The 23,053-nt window shown below is 56.2% G+C and overlaps 1 protein-coding gene across 1 annotated transcript; it reads right to left on the reverse strand.

Moving 5' to 3' along the window:
- Window positions 1-997: 997 nt before the first annotated feature.
- SLC27A4 (solute carrier family 27 member 4) lies at window positions 998-23,001 on the reverse strand. Its single transcript, XM_032635422.1, has 13 exons — window positions 22,815-23,001; window positions 21,328-21,494; window positions 19,346-19,740; window positions 17,926-18,084; window positions 16,407-16,476; window positions 16,208-16,299; window positions 15,278-15,387; window positions 14,800-15,009; window positions 14,504-14,630; window positions 13,935-14,072; window positions 13,651-13,815; window positions 13,414-13,560; window positions 998-11,190 (listed from the first exon to the last, which is right to left on the reverse strand). Exons 2-13 carry the CDS (start codon window positions 21,486-21,488, stop codon window positions 11,033-11,035), a joined length of 1,932 nt encoding a protein of 643 aa, XP_032491313.1. The 5' UTR covers window positions 21,489-21,494; window positions 22,815-23,001; the 3' UTR covers window positions 998-11,032.
- Window positions 23,002-23,053: the final 52 nt, after the last annotated feature.

The raw sequence follows: 23,053 nt of genomic DNA on the forward strand, positions 1-23,053 counted from the left end.
CCACATTTGAACAGGCAGGGGGGCCTCCAGCTTCTCCTGGCAAAGCCCCAGAGACTGGGAGCTCACTTCTCGGTAAGTCAGCCTGTTAGACCCAAACGGTCTCCGAGGGATTCCAACTCGCCCAAGAACCGCCAAGAGTCGAGAGCCGTTGCAACACGCAAGAGGTTTATTAGGAGCCGATGCACCGGGGTTCCCTGAACCTCACGCAGGAGGCCGATGGGGAACCCCTAACAGCGGAATCACATACTTTTTATAGGTTTATTCACTCATAGGGCGGGTATATTTCATAATGATTGGGTAAATGGGGTGACCTTTAAGCTTATTGGCTTATGCATTCTTGCCTCAGCTGTACTTGTTTGTTCATCAGTTTGCAGTTAGGGCATGTCCTGTATTTCAAGCCTATTTCTCGGAACTATTATTTCTTGAGCCCCCTTTTTCTCGGAACTGTTTTTGCCCAAAGGGATATTTCAGTATCTTACTCACCAGCTGGAAAGTCCAGAAAGGTTTGGGTATTGATAGGGAAATAGGGGTGTGGATATAGTTGGGGCCCTTCATTCCCCCCTTTTATTTTTTGTAACTAATTTCAATCATGGAATTTCAGTTTCTTTCTGCGAGTTTTGGTATTGTTGTCTTAGCATTAACACTCGTACCGAACTGACATGCTGTCTAATAAAGGCTATCAAGCGATTCAAAATGCATGGTCCAAAAGTTAAGAGCAACAACAGAATAATGAGGGGTCCTAACAAGCTGGAAACCAAAGTAGTAAGCCAGGGAGATTTATCAAACCATGATTGGAACCATCCTTTTTGATTTTCTCTATCCTGTTGTCTTTTGTCCAGGCGTTCCCTGAGTTTGTTCATAGTTTTGGTAATAGCCCCAGAATGATCAATATAAAAACAGCATTCTTCTTTTAGTGCAGCACATAGTCCGCCCTCCTTAAGAAATAGTAGATCTAGTCCCCTCCTGTTTTGCATTACTACTTCTGAAAGCGAGGTGAGGGATTCTTTTAACTGAGTTATGGAACTTTCTAACGCCCGGAGGTCGACATCTACAGCTTGTCTCAAGGCATCATAGTAGTGAGGTTGTTGAATGAGGGCTGTTGCACCTGTTCCTACCCCGGCTGCCATTCCTAGTCCTAGGAGTACAGCCAGGGTGAGGGTTATGGGCTCTCTCTTAAACCTTCTTTTGCCTTCGTATTCGTCTAGAAAGGATGAATCTGAATGATAAATGAGTCTGGGGACCAGCTGAACTAACACACAAAAATCGGTTGAAGCTTTGAGGACCTCTAAAGAAATGCAGGGGGTTAATCCCGTGTTACATGCCCACCATCCATCCGGAGGAGGGAGGAGATACCCTGAGCCCTGTGGGAGGCTTAAATTGGTACAAAGATGTCGATGGGACGAGGGGGGCGTTCCTACACATGTACCGTTTCCTAATACTGAGGCCAGGGTCAATTTACTATTTCCCTCTTGTTTCCATCGACATTGATCTGGAGTGTTAACATTACTATAATTAGAATTATATCCTATAGCATCATAATAAGGGGGAGGAGCAGCGTAGCAGAGCCAACATGATTTAGTAGCCTCCGGATTTGTGGCATTTAGAACCTCAAAAGCCGCCTGGACCAATGAGAGCATTCGGTCCCGGGGGGGTTTTGGGTTTGATTATTATTCCTTTTGGCCCAGAAGTCTGGTTTCTTATCCCTGGTAGCACTGTGGGAGGGGCCAAAGGTAGCAGAGAGTGCCCTATCTCAGGATTGGGGCCTATAGGAACTGGAGTAGGGGTTTCGATTTTTAATTTGATGGTCATCAATAATCCATCATCATACCGTTCTTTGTAAAACCTGATACCCCATGAATGGCCATTTATCCAGTTTTTATCTTTTTTTCCTGGTTCACTAAAAGAAATTTTAAGGGGATGGCACCATTTTGAACATTCGGGCACATTGGCCCATTGGGGATTTCCCTGGCTTCTGGTTTTCTGATGAGTGTAGTTGGCCATTACCTTGATAAAGTCCCAGCCAGAGGTGGGTTTCCAGTAGGTGTCTCCTGTGGTTTCACATCCCCAGCTTTTGCAATAGAAATGTTCCTTTCCCCCGCATTGATAATTTAGAGATCGGTGACGATGGAACCCAGGGCATACATAAAAGGAGAGGGCCCTGAGCATGCTTCTCCGATCTTTGGTGGAACAACCCCCCCAAGGGTCTAATCCTTGGCGCCCGGGCGGGGAAGGTTGGGCCGGGACAGCGTGTTGATTATAGTATCCTTCTAGATCCCAGTTAGAGGGGGCTCCCAGGGCCAATTTACAAACATCGGGAAAAAGGTCTGGCCACCAGGTCCAAGGAGCAGCGGTATGGCTAACAGACCATATTACATCTCCAGTTTGGGAAATTACCTGCCAGGTTAAACGCTGGGGCAGGTGAGGACTAAAATTACTCACAGTCAGCAGGGGTAACAAAGTTAAAGTTATAAGTCTGATGATCGCAGAAGCTTGAGCTTGAGCGGGTTGCTGGTCTTTTGGGCTCGCCATTCCGATGATGCAGATGCTGGCGCGGCCTTCACGCGTGAAGCGTGGATCCACGCAGCGATGCCGTCTACCTTTATAGCCGTGGGGGTGGTGAGCAGGACGGTGTATGGTCCTTTCCACCGAGGCTCTAGAGTCTGGGTTCGGTGCCGATGGACGTACCCGGAATCTCCGACTTGGAAGGGATGAGACTCTGCTGGTGTTCCTGGTCGGTAAGCCTCTGCCAGCTGGGACCACACCTCCTTTTGGACCAACTGGAGTCCCAACAGCCTAGCATATAAGTCAGCGTTATTCTGGCAGTCAGGACTTATTTTCTCCCTTAGCGTAAGAAGAGGAGGTGGGGCCCCGTATAGTATTTCAAATGGAGTAAGATGATAGCGGGAGGGGGTATTTCTAGCCCGGAACAGGGCTAAGGGAAGGAGCACCGTCCAATCTGTACCGCCAGTCTCTATGGACAATTTAGTTAGGGTCTCTTTTAGAGTTCTATTCATTCTCTCTACCTGTCCTGAACTCTGGGGTCTATAGGCACAATGTAATTTCCAATCAGTCCCCAGGTATTTGGCCACACCCTGACTTACCTGGGCGACGAAGGCGGGACCATTATCTGATCCTATTACCTTTGGTGCCCCAAACCGGGGGAAAATTTCTTCTAAGATCTTTTTGGCCACCACAGTAGCTGTCTCCTTCTTCGTCGGGAAAGCTTCTACCCATCCTGAGAAGGTATCTATAAAAACTAGAAGATACCTGTTACCGTACCTTCCAGGGCGTATTTCAGTGAAGTCGACCTCCCAATAGGCTCCTGGGTGGTCTCCTCTGAGCCTTTTTCCGACCTCAAGTTTTCCTTTATGGGAGTTTACCTGTTGGCATGGAATGCACTCTCGTGCAATCTGCTCAGCTATTTTGGTTAATCCAGAGGTATCATAACCTGTCTTGTGTAGTAGGGGCACCATCTTCTTGGTTCCCAAGTGTGTCCATCTGTGAATCTGTTGTAGCATGGATTTTGCTTGTTGAGGAGATAATGTTCCTTTGGTTATGGCTGGGGTAATTGCTCTCCTATCATTTGGTTTCCCAGGACTCTTGTCTGATAGTTCTAGTATGATTTCCCGTAGAGCCACTTCTCGTGCCACCCTATCTGCCATGTTGTTGCCTCTTGTCACCGGAGTATTGTCCTTCTGGTGCCCGGGGCAATGAATGATGCTGACTTTAGTGGGGAGCATGAGGGCAGCTAGCAGGGCCACTATTTCTTCCTTGTTTTTAATTTCTTTGCCCGCCGAGGTGAGCAACCCTCTTTGTTGGTAGATGGCCCCATGAATGTGGGCGGTAGCAAATGCGTACCTACTGTCTGTATAGATGTTTACCTTTTCGTTTTCTGCTAGTTCCAATGCCTTGGTCATGGCGATCAGTTCAGCCCGCTGGGCCGATGTCCCTTGCGGTAATGCGGCTGCCCAGATGACTTTTTTCCCGTCTACTACGGCTGCTCCCGCCCGACGCTTACCTTCTTCTAGGAAACTGCCTTGGTTGTCAGTTATGGTGGGCCCTTCTGGTTGAAAGTGGATTTGGGCCCCCACCTTAGAGAGTAAGTCTCTGCCTAGTAGAGGGTATGGGCACTCAGGTATGACCAAGAATGAGTGGGTTACTTGTCCCACCCCAAGGTCTACTGTCCTTCGTGTGGTCCATAAGTACTGCTTATTTCCTGTAGCCCCCTGGACCCAGGACCTTTTAGTTGAAAGGGGGCCTTTTGAGTGGAGGAGGACTGAGTGCTGAGCTCCGGTGTCCACCAAGAACTGGACGGGTTCCCCCTCCACTTTAAGAGTTACCCTGGGCTCGGGGAGAGGGTTCGAGCCCTGACTTCCCTAATCTTCCTCTTCCAGGGTAAAAATTTTTTCTCTGATTGGCTTTCCCCCATTTTTCTTTTTAGGGCATTCTCTTGCCCAATGACCTTTTTCTTTACAATAAGCACATTGATCCTTGCCTAATGGTCACCTTCTGTTCATTGCCCATCCTTCCTGTCTATTTCTGTCTCTAATATTTTCTCCTCTGACTACAGTGGCCAATATCTTACTCAAATTTTTCTCTTGCCGCCTGTCCCGCCTTAATTCACGGGCCTCCTGTTCCTTCTGCTTTCTTTCTTCCTTTTCTTCTTCCGTTTCCCTCTTATTATATACTTTATCTGCCTCTTTTACTAAATCTTGGAGGGAAAAACCTTGCAGGCCATCCAGCCTTTGTAATTTTTTTCTAATATCAGGGGCCGCCTGGTCAATAAAGGCCATTGCTATGGTGGCCTTATGTTCCTCAGAAGTTGGATCATAAGGAGTGAATCGTCTAAAAGCCTCCATTAAGCATTCTAGGAACACGGTTGGCGATTCCTGGGGCCCCTGAATTACTTCTCTTACCTTAGCCAAATTCGTGGGGCGCCTGGCCGCTCCATGGAGACCCGCCACCAGAGCCTGGCGATACATTTTTAGGCGCTCCTTACCTTCTGGGGTATTAAAGTCCCAATTCGGCCTGACGAGTGGAAAACCGGCATCAATCTCGTTAGGCAACTGGGTAGGTTGTCCATTGGCGCCTAACACATTCTTTCTAGCCTCCAGGAGAACCCGTTGCCTCTCCTCAGTTGTGAGGAGAGTCTGGAGGAGCTGTTGACAATCATCCCAGGTGGGTTGGTGGGAGAAGACAAGAGACTCTATTAGAGCAGTAAGAGCCTGTGGATTTTCAGAGAAAGTAGGGTTATGCATCTTCCAGTTATAAAGATCTGCAGAGGAAAAGGGCCAGTATTGAAGGGGCCTATTCCCGTGGTCATCGGGGGGGGGGCCATATTCTCTAAGGGGTAAAGCGGTAGAGTCCGGGGAAACAGCCCTCCGGCTTCTGGTGCCCGCCGAGGGACCCCCCCCCCCCCACCTTCTGCCATAACAGGTGGCCCTACTGGTGCGGAGGGTTGTGGAGCTGGGGATTGGGAGACGGTACGGGGTTTAGGGCTGGAGGGTAAGGTGGTGGGGGATCGAAAAGAAGCAGATCGGACTGCAAAGTCTGGATGTATCGCCTTTGGTGGGTCCGGGGCTGCAAATGGCTTTTCGGCGTCTGGGGCTTTTTTTTAGGGCCAGTACTTCCGACAGTGCTGGAGCGCATGCAGACGTGCCTGTTGAGGAAACAAAGGGCCGGACCCACAGAGGCGGGGAGAGAACCAGATCTTCCCAGACCAGGATATATGGTATCTGGTCTGGGTGTCCGTGGGGTCCTGCGTTAAAGACCCTAGACTTAACTAGCCTGACCTTATCTAACAAAAAAGATCCCTCGGGTGGCCACCCTGTCTGAAATGTAGGCCACTCAGAGGTACACAGCGTTTGCCATTTTCCTCTCCTTACTTCTACTAAAAGGTTGTGGGCCCTAGCCCTAACCTTCGGTCCAGTGGCTTAGGGTGAGAGAAAGAGGAGTCGTCATAGTTTGTTCCCATTGTCGTCCGTCGAAAGAAAGATAATAGTACAGAAAAACAATAAACTTTCAGAAGACACACATTGATACTGCCGCCGCAAGCTTAAAACTGAAACCAACTCAAATTCAGATGGCAGCTTGTATAACCTGCCAGAACCAGATGAAGGGGAGACAAGATTTGTTTCTCCTTCCAGATGGACCACCAGGGCGTCCCCCGGGGTCCGTGGACACCAGCTATCGGCACGTCTGCCTAGCCAGGTAGTCCAATACAGATTTCACAGCAAACCGATTCACACGGCTTCTTCCTAACGGCGGCTAGCAAAAAAAACGGGCGCGACAAACAGACAATTAGGCTCAAGCCTACCTGATACCTCCGACTCCCGATGTTCTTGTGACCCGGGGGCGAGTTGGGGATCCCGGACGAGCCCCCAGATGTTAGACCCAACGGTTCTCCGAGGGATTCCAACTCGCCCAAGAACCGCCAAGAGTCGAGAGCCGTTGCAACACGCAAGAGGTTTATTAGGAGCCGATGCACCGGGGTTCCCTGAACCTCACGCAGGAGGCCGATGGGGAACCCCTAACAGCGGAATCACATACTTTTTATAGGTTTATTCACTCATAGGGCGGGTATATTTCATAATGATTGGGTAAATGGGGTGACCTTTAAGCTTATTGGCTTATGCATTCTTGCCTCAGCTGTACTTGTTCATCAGTTTGCAGTTAGGGCATGTCCTGTATTTTCAAGCCTATTTCTCGGAACTATTATTTCTTGAGCCCCCTTTTTCTCGAACTATTTTGCCCAAAGGGATATTTCAGTATCTTACTCACCAGCTGGAAAGTCCAGAAAGGTTTGGGTATTGATAGGAAATAGGGGTGTGGATATAGTTGGGGCCCTTCAAGCCCACTCTGAATGCCTGGCTCTCATTCTTAGAAGGTCCTTTCTCCTGACCCCAAGCCTACCCTACTCAACCTCCTAATTAGTAACAATAACAGTTTAACATGTTATACTCATTCAGGAGTACTGACCCCCACTCTGCCTCTGCCAGGAGCTTCGCATGCATGACCTGATTGATGCCTCACAGGGGCTACTATTAGCACCATTTTTCAAATGTGAAAACTGAGGCTGAGAACCGGTGACTTGTTCACGGACCCCTACGTGTCAGGCCTCGACCCCAGGTTGTTGCGCCTTCAGGATCCCTGACCCCTCGCTGCGTCCTGTTGGGCTTGGCATCACCCAAATGCCTTCCCCTGGGATCCACGCAGGAAGAGGGGCTTGGGCCCCAACCCTGTCCCTCCAGCAGGCCTGCTAGCCGGGTGTTGGCCTCCATCCCCTCTGAAGCTCCTAGGGAGACAATGGCGGGGTCTGCAGGGGAGACGAGGGCGCGGGGGGCCCCCCTGCCCGCTGCCCTTTGTCTCCCCGCCTGCTCCCCTCGTGCGCCCCGGGAGGCTGGGAGGCGCCTCTTGCAGGCTTCCACCTCCCATTCTTGTGCTAATTGGGTGTCAAGCTGAGATCAGTGAGAAAGAAATCCTCCCCGGCTCGGGTTAAACTGCCGCCAAAGATGAGGGCTGAGCCCAGAATATCATTAGGCCGGGAGGAAGCAGGGCCCCCTCCTCCAGGGGAGGGGCTGGCCACGCATTCAGGCCCCTTTGAAAGTCACTCGGTCGCCCCTTCCCTTGCTGCCAGCGCCTCAATAGGCCCCTCAGAGGTATTTAACCTTCTTCCCAGGGATTGAAAGTGATACACCAAGCCCTGGCCTGGGCAGCCACTCGCCTGTCTAAGGGTGGTAGGACCTCTGGGACGCTCAAGGCAGGCCCCTTCCAGCTTCCCCGGCCCAGCCTGCAGACGGGAACACTGAGGCTCTGGGAAGGGGGCTTGCATCCCAGGACTGCTATTCACAGGCCCTGTGGTCTGTGGAGAGACTTAGCTTCTCTGAGCCTCAGATTCCTCATCTGTGGAGTGCGGGTAAAAACTGTAGCTGCTCTGTGTGACGGATTTAATGAAATAACGCACATCAAGTGCTTGGCCTCACGTCCTGCACATAGGAGGTGCTCCACACGTGGTGGCTGTCAGCAAGTCGAAGGCAATGGGTTTGGCCTCATACAAGGATTTCCCAGCTGAGCCCCCAGTCCTCAAGTGTGCAAGAAACGCCCACAAAGGATTCACTCTGCATACCTTGCCTCAACTCTCCCTCCAGTCTCACCGCTGCAGCCTCACTGCCCTTCTTTCATCTGCCCTGCTCGCCCTTCCCTGCCCTTCACCTCCAGGCCTTTATGTTTTGTGGCTCCTTCTGTCTGGGCCATTCTTCCCTCTCCTATTCTTGGATGACTCTTCCGTGAAAAGCCTCTGTGACCATGAAACGCGACTTCCTCACCTCCCCCACATGCTGACCAGGGCTCTGGGTTAGGGTGCAGCTAAGCACACACCCTCTGCTTCTTGACTGGCTAGGACCCTCTCCTCTGCCCCCAGATAGTGGGCTCCCCGAGGGCAGATCTGACCATGCCCCGCCCCCCTGCACAGAGTAGGGCTTTAGCATCTGCTCCGTTGATGTACTTACACAGTGCTTTGTAAACTGTGAAGTGCTATGTAAATGTCAGCAAATGCCCAGTAAACAGTAGCTATCCTTAACTTCACAAGCAGGTATTGAGCACCGACTGCAGGCCCCGGGGGGGTGGGGGGTGGGGATGACTCACACAGCCGTGGTTTGGGATGACCAAAGGCAGACAGGAGAGCTGCAAGGCCCAGGGGCCCACCAGCCCCGTCCCTTCATGGAGGGGCGGAGGGGCTGGGGGCGGGTGCTGGTGCAGAAGTGGGAAACGGGCCTAGTCTGGGGTCTTAACACCTCAACACTGCTCCTTTTTTCTTTTAACTACCACGTACCTCTCAGCTATCAGCATCAGACCCCGAGCTGAGAGATTTCCAAGCACGATCTCACTACACGTTCACAATTGTCCCGAGGTAGGGATTCCTAGACCACCATTTATGGGAGAGGAAACTGAGGCCTAGCCTGGCAAATGGACTTGAACTCAGGCCTGACCGGCTCCTCAGCAGGAGCTTTTAACCACCACTCCTTACTGCCTCTGGGTGACTGTGTTCAACCAGGGGAAAGGAACAGGGACCACTGGGGGGCTCCTTCCCGTCGGAGAGCAGTCATTGCTGCGGGTTAAAGACACAAAGCTTCACTGTCAGCCAAGTCCAGCCCCTTGGGAGCCTGATCAAAGGCCCACCACAGAGTCCTCTGGGATGAGTACCGCTGGGGGTGAAGTGGGGACTTGCACTCCCTCCTTCCAGCTTCCCTTGGCTGAGCGCCAAAGGCTGGACTGGATTCTGCAGGACCTGTGCGCCCTCTGCTGGTCACACTAGGGCACTGCAGCCATGCCTGCCACTCCCAAACCCCACCCGCATCAGCCTCGCTCTCCAGGGGCCAACTCCAGCGCTGCCTCCCTCTTCTCCCAAGAGTGGCACCAGACTCCACTATCTTTCAAAGGTCACTCCCCCAGGAGGCACCCCAGATTTCTCACCCTGGCCACCCACCACCCAGTCAGCTGCTGGCCTGGGGTGTGGCTCACAGTTGGCTCCACAAGCATGCGTGGAATGGAAGCTCATCTGGCTTTCCTGTTGCCTTCTGCACCAAGGAGCAGCGGGAAGGGCAAGGGGCTGGGGCTAGCATTCCAGTCCCCACTACTTGCTGTGTGACCTCAGTCAAGTGACAGACGGTGCTGAGGGTTAAATAGTGAAGATGACGCCCTGGGGCACACACGCTGCCTGCTGCCCTGGCTTGGGGTGGACCCCCTTTCCATTGGGCTGCGCACATTTCCAGCCTGCGTGCGACTCCAGGGTTGGGCCCTAGGGGACAGCTGGCCCTCCGCTGGCACTGCTGACAGCTCTGCAAACACTGTTCCAGGAAGCTTTCCTAGACTCTACCCAGCTGGTTAGGCAGCCCTGCTCTGCCTTGTACAGCACCCCTGCCAAACGCCCTGGGAAAATGCACCCCTGGCAGAAGGAACAGCATGGGCAAGGGTCTGGAGATGGGACCCTGTGCTGGGTTAGGGTTTCCTCCCTCAACGGCTCTGAACAGCCCTTTCCTCATACTGGCTCCCTTTAGCTCTCTGAATCCTAACTGATCATTCCCTTGTCACAGAGACGACAAAGTCACTTGCCCAACGCGCAAGCTCGTGACACAGCTGGTTTAGACTCTCAAGATCATGCTGTTAAAACACCCTGCCAGGCTCAGGTGGGAACTGCCCCCCATCTAAGATAACCTGCTATATCCCTCAGTCCAAATGAACGAATGAATGGAGGAGTGAATGGGGCAGAAGCTGGGGCCTGAGCAGGCTGGGGTGAGCTCAGGTGGCATCACACGGGCAGGGGGAGGAAGGCAGTTTATTGGCCCCTGAGCGCTCCCCCACCCCTTCTCCCTTCATAGCCAGGCCAGGATGGAGACGGAGGAGGGGACAAGGACAGACCCCCAAAGACAGAGAGGCCCTGCCTGAGGGACAGCCAGGCAGGCACCCAGAGAGAGGGGGATGAGACGGGTGCCCCGTCCAGGCTGCCTGCTACATACAGGTCCAGGCTGCCTGCTACAGGTCAGTCTCTCTCCTGCCCTCCTAGAGGCACCAGCAGGGCTGAGGACGCCTGAGTGGCTCCAGGGCCTGGATCCTATTCGAACACCTGATCAACGGCCACTGCTGCCCCCGCCCACTCTGCTGGCGTCCTGGGTCTGGGGGCTTCTGCCCTGGTCCCGTTTACAAGCTGCCTGTTCTCTGGAGAGTGCTTGGTGACCCTCCACCTCCCCTGTCCTGCCCTAAGACATCACCCTGAGGGGCCCAGTCTCAGTCTCAGCCTGGGGCCCAGAGGCCCCCTGAAGACACAACATGGAGATGAGGCTTTCACAGAAAGCCTCGGGGGGAGGGGGAGGCAGCAGTGAGTCCCTTGGCAGTTTTGAGGGGTGGGCGTCGGCACCTTGGGGTTGTGAGGCCAGGCCCTTCTTGCTTTGGTCTGGCTTTGCCCAGGAACCCTCTGGGGTGGGAACTGGTGCTCTGGGTCCAGCATCCGGTGGCCCTCAGAGGGACTCGGGGCAAATCACAGCTTCTCCTCGCCTGCCTGGATGCGAGTGTAGGCCTCTTGGTCCAGAGGGACATAGCGGCGCTTCCGGACGTCCAGGTAGAACAGTGGGTCTTTCACAGCTGTTGGGTCAAAGCCCTCCTTCCGCAGGTCCGTCTTCTGTAGCTTGAAGGTCCCTGAGGGAGGGAGAAGACAGGGGAAGAAGGGTCAGAAGGGTGCAGGGCAGGGGCCTGAGCTCTCGGAACCCGCCCTCCCGCCAGGGTTGACGAAGGGCAGAGGAGGAGGGCTGCAGAGGACACCGGAAAGGGGAGGCATGGGAGGAGGGGCACCGCCCTCTACAGTTTGCAAAGGCTCCACCCATTACATTATGTATGACTCCTCAGAGCAGCCCCGGCAAAGGGGAAGGGGCCGAGTTACCCACGCCTTTTTGCAGACAGGGAAACGGAGTCCTGAAGAAGAGAAGCTATCCTTTCAGGGCCACATGCTGAGTGACAGCAGAGTGAGGACCAGACCGCAGGTCTTCCCTGATGGCTCCCTTTCATCTGAGCACCTCCCAGGTACAGAGGTGATCTCATGCAATCTGCACATCAACCCCAGGGGCAGGTGCACAACCATAGTCTGTGGATTCCAAGACGCACAAGATTTCAGATTTCAACATCTCTGAAGCAGCTCAACTCGTGTGTTTTCCCCTTAACAGTATGTAATGTAAATTATGCCTCTTTCAATCAACGGTCTTAGCCCCTCTATATAGATGAGAGACTGATGCTCAGAGGCACATATCTCAGCCAACATCACACAGCTCGTAGGCAGTGGAGCTGGGGTTTGAACCCAGGTGTCACAGATGCCAGAAATGGCTACAGCTTCTCCCCCGGTACCCCTCTGCCACGTGGACTGGCCACTTCTCCCAGCAAGAGATGGAGTCTTTCTCAACGGCTGCTTGAATCCAGACTGGCCTTACAACTGGCTCTGACTCACAGAATGTGGAAGAGGCCATGTTGTGGGTGGTCTAGGCCTCAAGGGGCCTTGCAGCTTCCATCCCCACCCTCTCGGGGTGCCCTGAGACCAGTCTAGCCTCTGAAGGAGGAGAAACCACATGGAACAGAGCAGAACCACCCCAGGAAGGGCCGCTTAGACGGGCGCTAAGACTGGCCATATGTGGCTATGCAAATTTAATTAAAATGAAACGAAATTTAAAATTCAGTTTCCGCGTCACACTGGTCCCACTTCAAGCGCTCGGGGCTGGTAGCTGCCGTGACGGAGAGCGCAGAGCGCAGATAGAGCACACTGCCATCACCACCGTTCTGTGGACATCACTGCAGAGCCAACTAGACGGAAGCCCCACGTGAGGGTGGCCCTCTTACACCCGATGGCGCTATTTGACCCTAGATGGGGCCAACAGAAGAACACTCAGCTGGACTTAACCCCAAACTGCTGACCCACAAATTGTGAGCAAATAAAATGGCTGTTCTGAGCCCTAAGTAAGTTTGGAGGCAGCCAGGACTGAGGAGAGTGGAGGGGAGGTTGGGGCACGAGCCTCAGAGCCTCCTGTCCAGAGAAGCTCCTGAGAGGACCGACAGACAGAAGGATGGCACCACCCCGCCGTGTGCCGGTGGACCCACCACTCGCCCCTCCTCCTGGGTCACCTGCAGCCTCCCCAGCCTCCACACAGGACAGGAATCTGACCAGGTCACTACCTTGCTCAAACACTTCTGTGGCTCCCTACTGCCCCCGGTATAGTCCAAGCCCCCCTCCCCGGCCCACAAGGCCCCTGCTGCCCTTGCCATCCCACCTCACGCCGCTGCCCACCCCTCACTGCTCCAGCTTCAGGGGCCTCCTTTCATTCCTCTAGCAGCCAAGTGCCTCCCTGCCTCAGGGACTCCGCAGTGGCTGTTCCCAGAGCCCGGAAAGCCTCCCACCCCCACGAAGTCCTCCTTCCCTCCCTCCCTCTCACTCTCAGGTCTCTGCTGAAACCGCACCTCCTCAGGGGAGCCTCCCAGTCACCCACAACCCCCTCATTCACTTTCCTGTTAGTTTGATCTGCATTCCATTCTTTATCTTTGGAATTCCTTATCCTGTGGCTGCCTCCCCTGCTGCTCTAGAAGCTCCCAGAAGGCACAGGTCCTGCCGGAATTTGTCACCTATACCCCCAGGGCCTAGCACAGTGCCTGGAGCAGACTAGACACTCAGTCGATATTTGTTCTCAGTTGTCCCACTGAGAATGGATGCACCCTCTCTCCCTGAAGCCTGGGTCCGCTCACAGGTAGGTCAGGTTACCAACCACCTGGCAAGGCTGTGGGTGAAGGGAAAATGACAGGCACCCCGGCCTCTCAGAAGGACCCAGGAAGGGGCCTTGGCTTGGCACCTGCGAGTTGGAGCTGGGGTCGGGCGTGGGGACAGACCTGTTTTGTGCAGCTCAGGCAGGAAGCGCAGGAAGATGGGGCGGGCGTACGGGGGCAGCTCCTTCTCTAGGAGCTGGGCTAAGTGCTCCAGGTCACAGCTGCCAGAGGGGTTGGCCACAGCGGCCATGCCGGCCCGGCCCTCGGTTCCTGGGGGTGGCAGAGTGGGCAGTGAGCGGCTGGCGATGGCCCCTGCGGCCCCTCCGCACACACGCCGGCACCTCCCGCCTCCCCGGGTACCTGGCACCTCGACGCCATACACAGCCACGTCGGCCATGGCCAGCAGGCGGCTGAGCGCACCCTCCACCTCCGTGGTGGACACGTTCTCGCCTTTCCAGCGGAAGGTGTCCCCTGTGCGGTCCCGAAAGTACAGGTAGCCCAGCTCGTCCATCACCAGCACGTCGCCTAGAGGGGAGCTGGGTGAGCTGGGTCCCGGGGAGGTGCTCTCAGAGGGTGGCGAAAGGCCCCTTCCTCCCCCCGCAACCCGAGGGGCGGCAAAGGCCTAGGGAGAGGTGCCCACCCACCGGTGAGGTAGGCCTGGTCCCCCTTCTTGAAGACATCCTTGGCGATCTTCTTGTTGTTGGCGCCCTGGTTGAGGTAGCCGTCGAAGCGCCGCAGGGGGTCCTGCTGCACGATGGCGCCCACCAGCTGGCCCGGCTCACCTGTGGGCAGGGGAGGCGGGGTCAGACCTGCCCTGGGGTCTCTTTCACACTGAGTGCACCCTGCAGCTGTCCACAGAAACGCCCACTTCTCCCCGCCCCCACCCCGGGAGCCCCGAGGGCAGGGAGCTTCTCGGTAAAGTCTGGTCACTGAACAGATGGATGGAAAGTCGAACAAACAAATGACAGGGTGGTCAAGCCCTACACGGACGGCCTAACCAGAGCCGGCACTCTCAGGGCCCTGGCTCTGCTTAAAGAGCTTTACGTTCTGTATGACTGAATGGATGCACGGATGAAGAAATAAATGCCTGGAAGCCCTCAGAGAAGATGACTTCTGGCTGCTGACCAGGATGGGGCTCCCCACCCACCGGCCCCACCCGCCTCCTGAGTCAGCCCCTTCCACTCTCACCCCCAACTGCAACCCTAGGGTAGACCTGGCTGGCATGGAAGGCAAACGCCATCAGGCCCCCGGATCAGCTCCATGGTGTCCTCGTTGACACGAACCAGCCGGATGGGGTACACGAAAGACAGGATGCGGCTGTTGAATCCACAGGCCCCCACCTGCAAAGGCCGAGACTCGGGCCCAGCTGCTCCCACCATGGGCCTGACACTGGACAGTCTGGGGGCTGCGGGGGGCCTCCAGCACCCACACTCCCACACTGGAACTCTGCTCTCCCCTCTGCCACCCGTGCCTTCCGTGGTCCATCCGCGTCCCCAACCTGGGCCGCACCTGGCCGTCGAAGTTGCCCAGGCTGCAGTTGCACTCAGTGGCCCCGTAAAACTCGGCCACCTGGGAAACGTGGAAGCGGCTACAAAAGTTGGTCCAGATGGACTGCCGGAGGCCGTTGCCGAGTGCCATGCGCACCCGGTGCCGGTTTTCCGCCTCCCGGGGTGGCTGGTTCAGGAGGTAGCGGCAGAGCTCGCCGATGTACTGCACAATCTGGGGATGGACTTGGCGTGAGTCTGGGCCCCTGAGGCTGCTCTTACTTCACTGCCCCCCAGCCCCCCAAGCCCCTACCCCTACTACCCAGGGGCCGGCTGTGCAATCCCTTCCCTCTCTGGGCCTCAGTCTCCCCATCTGAACAGTGGGAATGTTGCCCCAAATAAATGGCTGGCTGCCCTCAGCTGTAAGACAGATGTCCCTGGGTAGACCTGGTGGGAGGGTCCCGAGGGGACGGGGATGCTCATCCCCTTCCCCTCTCACTCACTGTGCAGTTGTATTTGATACAATCGTCCCAGAAGCGGGAAGCTGAGAACTTCTTCCGGATCACCACCGTCATGCCATGGAGCAGGCACTGCCCGACTCCCACGATGTTTCCTGAAGGCAGAGAGGTGGGCCTCAGAGGTCAGGTAGACAGGAGACCCTCCCCTCCAGAGCCTCCTCTTGTACAGCCCAATCTCCTCAAAGGCTCTTTCCCTTTCTCTCTCCTGTCCTGTCCCTCCAACACTAACTGGTCATATCTCTCTCGCCAGTCAGACACCTTCCATGGCTCCCCAGTGCCTATAGGATTGAGTACGCAATCATTAGATTGTCCTCTGAGGCCTCTGGAGCAGGCCCCAAGCTCCTGCTCCCATACCCGTAACGCTACCATTCAGCCAGGGGGCACTGAGCTAGCCCACCTAGCTTCTGCACCTCACATCTGCCTGCCTTGGGTGCACCTCCTCCAGGAAGACTTCCAGGCCATCACTGGGCTCTTCCCTTGAACTGAGCTCCTGCTCCCTGCCTCTCCCCATACTCAATGCCATTTCTTGTATTAAGAGTCAGGGTAGGGTCCCATCATTCATCCTGCCCCAAACACACACAGCCAAACCCTAAGCACCTTGAGGGCAGGAATTACATTTATTCCATCTCTGTCTTTCTAAAAGCTCCTAAGACCAAGCAGCTCCTAAGACTGTGCATACCTGTGGAAGCAACCTGAATGGTCAGACCAGCCCAGGTGCCCTGCAGGACACAGCTACACACACCACTTTTGCTGGTGTGGCCACTTTCATTCAGAGATCAAAGCCCACGTCTGTATTCGAACCCAGATTTGACTCCAAAGCTCAAATGTTTCTACTGCAACATGCTGCCTGCCAAGAAGGGTGGGGCTTCCAAGACTCTGGGGGTGCTGGAGGCTGAGTGGACAGGCCTGGAATACCTGCAGAGTGGTAGAGGGGGAGACAGTCGTAGATGATGTCGTCGGGCCGCATGCGGAAGCCGTAGTACACCAGGGCAGCCATGCGGTAATACCTGGGAGGGCAGAGGGCCAAGGGCTCTGTGGGCCGCTGGAAAGGCAGGAGGAGCAGCTCCGAGGCCCCACCATCCCCAGGCCTCCCCCCAGGGCACCTTCCCCTTACCTGCTGTGCACCACGATGGCAGCTTTGGGCAGCCCTGTGGTGCCTGACGTGTAGATGTAGAAGAGCTTATCTGAAGAAAACAGACACAGGAATGGCTGTGAGAGGGGGCAGCACAGGGCTGGGCACAGAGTCAGGCAGGCAGACATCTGTAGGTGTACATCACTCAACACCCACTCCCATCACACCTCCTCCAGAAAGCCTACACTGATGACCCCAGGCACCACTCTCTGCTCTAATGCCTGCACTGCTTCCTTCAACGAACTTTTTCCGAGCCCTCGCTCTGTGCCAGGCCCGGGGAGACATCAGTGACTAAGATGAGCACAGGCCTTGCCTGGGTGGAGGTGAGAGCCAAGTGGGACAGGAAGATGAGGACACGGGTATTTCCAATACTGAGCGCAGAGTGCTGGGAAGCACAGGGCCTGCCAAAGCCCAGCTGCAGCGCTTGACCCAGGCTCCAGGGAGGGGAGGTGGCACCAGGGAGGGCTTCTCGAAGGAGGTGATGCCTACTGCGTGGGGAGGGTTAGCTGCAGGAAGCCGGGTGCAGAGGTAGCTTTTGCACCACTGACCATTTCTGTATTCCCCCACTGCCAGGACCAGGGATTGTCATGTTATGGTTTCTGTGTGAGGTCAGCTCCACCAGGCTGGAGGTTCCAGGAGGTCAGGAATGCCTCTGCACGTTATATAGTAACTATCTCACGTTCTCAGGGCGCGTGCAGTATGTCAGCCCTAGGCTTGGCACCAGGTTCAACCAGCCAGAGTCCCGCCCTCAAGGAGCTTACAAAAGCACCCAGCGGACCATATCCACACACGGCGGAGGTTAAACGATAATGACGATGACGGCCAGTTACTGAGCACTTCCGGTCATACCCTAGCTTTCCACTGGACCTTTTCCAACCCTCAAACACAGGTTCTGTTGCCATCCCCAATTTTATGGCTCTGGGAACCGAGGCTCAAAGGGCAGCTCAGGTGTTCAGGGTCATACAAGGGAAGCAGTAGAGCTGGGATATGAACTTGGCCCAGGCTCTGAACCCCCAGGCGATGCAGCAAGCCGTGGGCTCTAGAAGGCAGGCTGGAGTGGGCAGGAAGAGAGGTGAGAGGGTCTGGAAGGCTGCCTAGAAGTCGGGGGGAGGCAGCCCAGAGCAGGGAGGGGATCACAGACCAACAGGGGCCTGCACTGAACAGGTGGTGGGTGACCATGCAAAGGGTCTCGCCCCTGGTCCAAGCGCAGCCCAAACTCAGGCGAGCCAGGCTCCTGGGTTCCACGTGATCCTGCGCATGTCAGGCGTCAACAAAGGCTGTTCAAGAACTGCATTCTGTGTGCCCGGCGCTTTCACACACATCAGCTCATGCAGCCTTCGTAGCAAGCCCAGGATTACTGCCCTCATTTTCCCGGATGGAAGAGGGAGGTGACATGACTCACTCCAGGTCACGCAGCAAGTTTACAGAAGAACCCAGGCCTTGAGGCCACTGCTCTGTCCCTGGCCATCTTAGAACCCCCCTGTGGGGATGAGGGGCCCACCTACGAAGCCCTTGTTGGGGCGGCTGGGCAGGTGCTTAGGGGCGTCTTCTAGCAGGGGGTCCAGGTGCTCTGTGCCGGCGGGCACTGTGCTGGCCTCCCAGGGACCGGTGCAGAAGAGGCTGATGGAGGGGTCCAGGCTGGCACAGATCTCAAGGACAGCTGTGGGGGAAACAAGGCAGATCAGCAGGCAGGCCAGGACACCCCGTGTTCCCAGCACCTCTGCTTGTGCCGGGGCTGTGTCAGGGGAGGCTGGCTGGGTAGGGCAGAGAGATGGGTGAAGCACCTGGGACCTCGTCGTAAGGAAGATGCTGAGAGGAGCAACGGCTCCCATTACCTGCTGGCTAACTACGCCATGGGCTCTTTACATGCGTGCTCCTGCGCACACCCCCCAGGAAACAGGTACCAATAACAGCCCATTTTACAGATGAGAAAATTGAGGCTGAGAATGGGAGGGATTCACTCACAGCTAGAATGTGCTGGAGCTGGGACTCAAAGCCAGCTCTGTCTCACACCAAGGCTTACTATGGCCCTACCCACTGTACCATGCTAGTCTATGGGGGATTGGTTAGGAGGGAGGAGTGGGGGGTCAGAGGCCGGCAGCCCTCCAGCCTCTTCAGAGGGTGGGAACCTTCTCTCAGGCTCTCCTGGGCACTACACATGTCCAGATACTCACCCGCCCTGAGCGTAGGCCAGTCTGGCCCACACGGCCACAACTCCTTTGGCTTCCTCTTGACTTGTCCAACCCTCTCCCCTCTCCCTGCTGCATCTTTCCTCCTCCCCTTTCAGCATCTTAAGAACCTCTCCTGCCCATTATTCCACAGTCACAGCAGCACGGAGAGAGAGAACAGGGACACTGTGGTCAAAGCCCAAGATCAAACCCCGGTTCTGTCACTTAACAGCTGTGTGGCTCTGGGTGAGTGCCTCACGCCACTCTGAACCTCAGTCTCCTCATCTGTGAAGCCAAGATGACAATCTCTACCTCACCAGGCTTAGTGGAGATTAGAGCTGCTTTTGTAAAGCCCCAAACTCAGCATGTGGTCAGTGCCCAACGCGGCGGCCAATAAACATAAGCTCTGCAGGAGAGCAGGGAACAGATTCTTGTTCCCATTTTACAGATGAGGCCTCATTAGTCACAAGAACAGTTACCATTATGTCTGAGGGGTCACCTAGCATCGGCCACTGTGTTAATACTTCAGGTGAAGTGTCTCCCTGAAAACAGCAGGAGGCAGGTGCTATGGTGAGGAGACTGAAGCACAGGGTCTCACTCGGGTCTCCAGCCTACCAGGGGCACAGCCCAGGCCATCTGACTCCAGGGCTCATGCCCCTAACCGGTGAGCCATACAGACTCTCCCAGGGCTGGAGGGGGGTTGTGCCGGTCCCGTGGGACTCCCTGCCTATCCCCTGCCCCTTCGGGGCTCACCTGGGGCCATCTCGCTGCCAAAGATGAGGGCCCGGGCCTGGGAGGAGGTCAGGCAGTGGCGCAGCGCGTCCCGCCGGAGGTTGGTGTTGATGAGCGCCGCCTCCACGCCCAGCTTGGCCATGCCCAGCCACAGGCCCACAAACTCATTGCAGTTCTCCATGAAGAGGGCGACCACGTCGCCCGAGGCCAGGCCCCGCGCCTGCAGGAAGTTGGCCACGCCGCTTGAGTAGTCATCCAGCTGGCAGAAGGTCCAGTGGGTGTCCGTGCCCTCGAAGATCAGGGCCGTCTTGTCCGGGTGGCGCTGGACCGTGGAGGCGAACAAGATGGGCACCGTGCGCCGCTCCTGCAGGTAGCGTCGGACCTTGGCCTTCACCTTCAGGAGCACTATGCCGCCGCTGGGTGTGGGGCGGGAGAGGGATGAGCAAGGGAGCTGTGACTGCTGGGCTTGGGAGTGGGGGTCCGGAGGCCCTGGTCTGATCACTTGTGACACCCCTTTCCCAGCACCTGTGTGCGGGGCAGCGATACATGCAGCGGCTCACTGATGCTGCACGATAACAGGGACCCGGGCGATTACTCCCTCCCCGGTACAGAGGAGGAAACCAGTGCCAGGGTTTGCCCTGGGCTTTACGGGTGGAACGTGGCAGCGCTGACATTTGAACCTCAGTCCTGTCCGGCTCCAGAGTTCAACTCCAAGTACACTCTAAGCTCTGCTCTGAGTCTGCTGCTCTGTTGGGGACTTCACGACTACAGGGCCCCAAGTCAAAGTCCAAACTCCTCCTCCTGGACCTCCCACACCCCCGTATTGTCCCTCTCCCCGTAACTGCCGCAGGGAAAAAGGACGAGTTTGCGATTTGTCCCGTCTCCCTCCCCGTGAGCCCAGCAAGGTCCGCCCTGTTCACCATCTTGCCCCCGGGCGCTGCTCAGTGCCAGGCACAGGGTAGATGTTCAATAAGTGTTTGTGGAATCGCTTGGCAACATCCTCCTTTCCTGCCCCACCCGTGCCACCTCTGACCCCTGAACTCTCCTGGCCCCCCAGCCTCTGTGCCTTTGCTGATGCCGTGCCCTCTGGCTGGAATCCCCCACTCCCACTTCCTTGAGGTGACTCTCAAGTACAACTGCTTTTCCTCCAGGAGGCCTCCTCTGATTCCCCAGGGCCCAGGCCTGAAGCCATCTCCCTTTGTTCACGCTCCCACAGCTCTCTGCTGTGACCACCCTTCCCGCAGTGGCCACTCGAAACCTCCTTTTGCAATCAACTCAGACTGACAAATGCCGAGCCACCTGTTCTGGGTGTGGGTCGGGGTGCTGGGCACTGGGATACTACCGTGATTAAGACTGCCAGGGTCTCTGCCCGCATGGCACTGCCAGTTTAGGGATTGACTGTGTCCCCTTCCGGTCTCCCTGACCAGTCTAAGCTTGGCCCAGGTCTGGGGCTGCCTCATTCCCCTCCCCACCCCAGGCCCCAGAGTCAGCTCAGCGCTTTTCACAGAGGAGGTAGCAGCAGGTGTTTCTGGTACAGGATATCCCCATGGACCATCCCTGACTTTCTCTGGGAAGCAGGTTCTCCCTGACATGATTCAGGGCCTGCTCTAGAACTCAGTGCCCTCTCAGACTCATGCCAGCTGGAGGACAGGGCCTCCTCCACAGGGTTCTTCTTCACCCTCTCACAAGTTATAGCATGTTCTTAGGACTCCTTACAGATGTCTCCTCAACACGCCCGGTGTTTGATGTATGTCCCAGGACCCCAAGTCTGCTCCAGGCTAAAGAGCACCAAGTTAAGGAGATTCCCTGGGAGGAGACTTTGACCTTGGCAATGGAGGTACCACATACTATTGCAAGGGGAAGGGTGTGGAACACAGACTGCTCCTTTGGGGCCTGGGTGCCCTGTGCTGGTAGAGACCATAGGGTCTGGCCTGGGGAGATTTGGGGGATTAGGAGCCCAGTATAGTGTAGGAAACCCAGGAAGGGTTGTACCAGGTACTCACAAGACATCACGCCTGATGGTCTTGACGAAGACTCGGACGAAGCGCCAGCCGCCAGACCCCAGGTAGAGGAACAGCAGGGAGAACCCTACTTGGGTCCAGGGCAGTTTCAGCACCAGCTTGGAGAACAGCAGCAGCCCCACCAGAGACGCCCCAAGCAGCATTGTGGCCTGTGGGCACAGGGCAGTCAGTGGACCCAAATGCCTGGATCCCCTACCTCCTGGCTCGGGCAACCAGGCCACTATCATCTCAAAGGGTTAACCTGTAGTGAGGCCATATTGAGTAGGGTAGCCGAGGACTGGGTCCCTTTCTGGGGCTGTCGGGAAGGGTCAGGCTAGAGGCATGGGACTTGAGGTGAGGAGTTCCAGGGCTGAGAGTCAGAGGCTGGGTTCTAGCCCCTAAGTCCCATCTCTGCCTATGACTCTCTGAATGACCTTGGGCAAGTCCCTTTCCCACTTCAGTCCTTAGTCTTCCCCTCTGTGCAATGGGTGTAATGAGAATTGCTCTCAGAGGCCCTTCCAACCAAAAGAAGACAGTCCACTCTCCTGACATCCAGGATCCCAACCAAAATGCCTTGAAGCGGGTATTGACTTGAGTGCCTCGGGCTCGACTCCCCACCCAGAGACCTACGGAGTTTCTGTGGATGATCAGGCCAAGCCACAACACCCAAAGGGGCAACTTCTTGAGAAGGGGCCCTGCTCAGTCCCTGCCCATAGGTCCAGGCAGTGCCATGCCTCTGTTGGCCCACAGAGGGCGATGGAGAAAACAGGTGAGAGCCTGGAGGTGCCTGAGAGGTGACCGCACAGAGGGGAAAGGTGATTGAGGGAGAGGAAGAGGGGCTTGAAGTCACCCCCACAAACACACTCGGCAAGCCACTCAGATGAATCTTAGGGGATTGGGGCTTAAGGGGAGAGGAACGGCTGGCAGGGCTGAGATTAGGACTCTTGGACTCTATTCCTGGTGCTTTACAGACTTGCTCAAGGGGCAGCAAATGGGACTGTTTTCCTTCAGGTTCTCCTGTCCCTGGGGAGGGGCTGAAGGTCACGTCTATGAGGTAGCCTGAGATTCTCCAAGCCAGGACGAAGACATGGTCTGGACCACAGGGAACCCTTACACCATCTCTCCCTCCTCCACACGAAAAGCAAAAGCCGGGAGGGGGACCGAACCAGCGCCTCCAACTCCAATGCCAAGGGTCTCCAAGGTCCTCAGACCTCTGGACTAACAGAGCCCGCCAGGGCAAAAGACAAGGACCCGTCCCGGAAGGCTGGGGGATGGGACGAGGAGGGAACGGGATGCCCAGATCTCCCGGGCCCCGAGCCCGGGTCACTGCGGACCGCCTGACCCCCGGAAAAGCCAGGGTAGCAGAGCGCCCGGCAAGGAGACAGAGCAGCAGGGCGCGCCCCCGACCCCAGACCGGTACCGCCACCTTCCCCGGACTCGGCCGGGCACATTCTCCCGCCCGGGGACCCATTGTCCTAGCCTGTGCTCACCTGGTGTCGGCCCCGCCGCGGAGCACGCAGTCCAGATGCGGCCCGGCTGCTGTAGCAGAGTGGGGAGCGCGGAGGAGCATCAGCCGCTCCTGGGCGAACAGAGCCGAGTCTCAGCAGCGTTTCCACGGCTCTGCGCCCTGCACGGCCCAGCAGCTCGGCCGGCCCCGCCCGCCCGCGGCGCTCCTCCCCTGCCCGTCTCCCGCCCGCCTCCCGCCCGCCTCCCGCAATCCAAACCGGCC

The sequence above is a fragment of the Phocoena sinus genome, chromosome 6, assembly GCF_008692025.1.
Source record: "Phocoena sinus isolate mPhoSin1 chromosome 6, mPhoSin1.pri, whole genome shotgun sequence".
NCBI lineage: Eukaryota > Metazoa > Chordata > Mammalia > Artiodactyla > Phocoenidae > Phocoena > Phocoena sinus.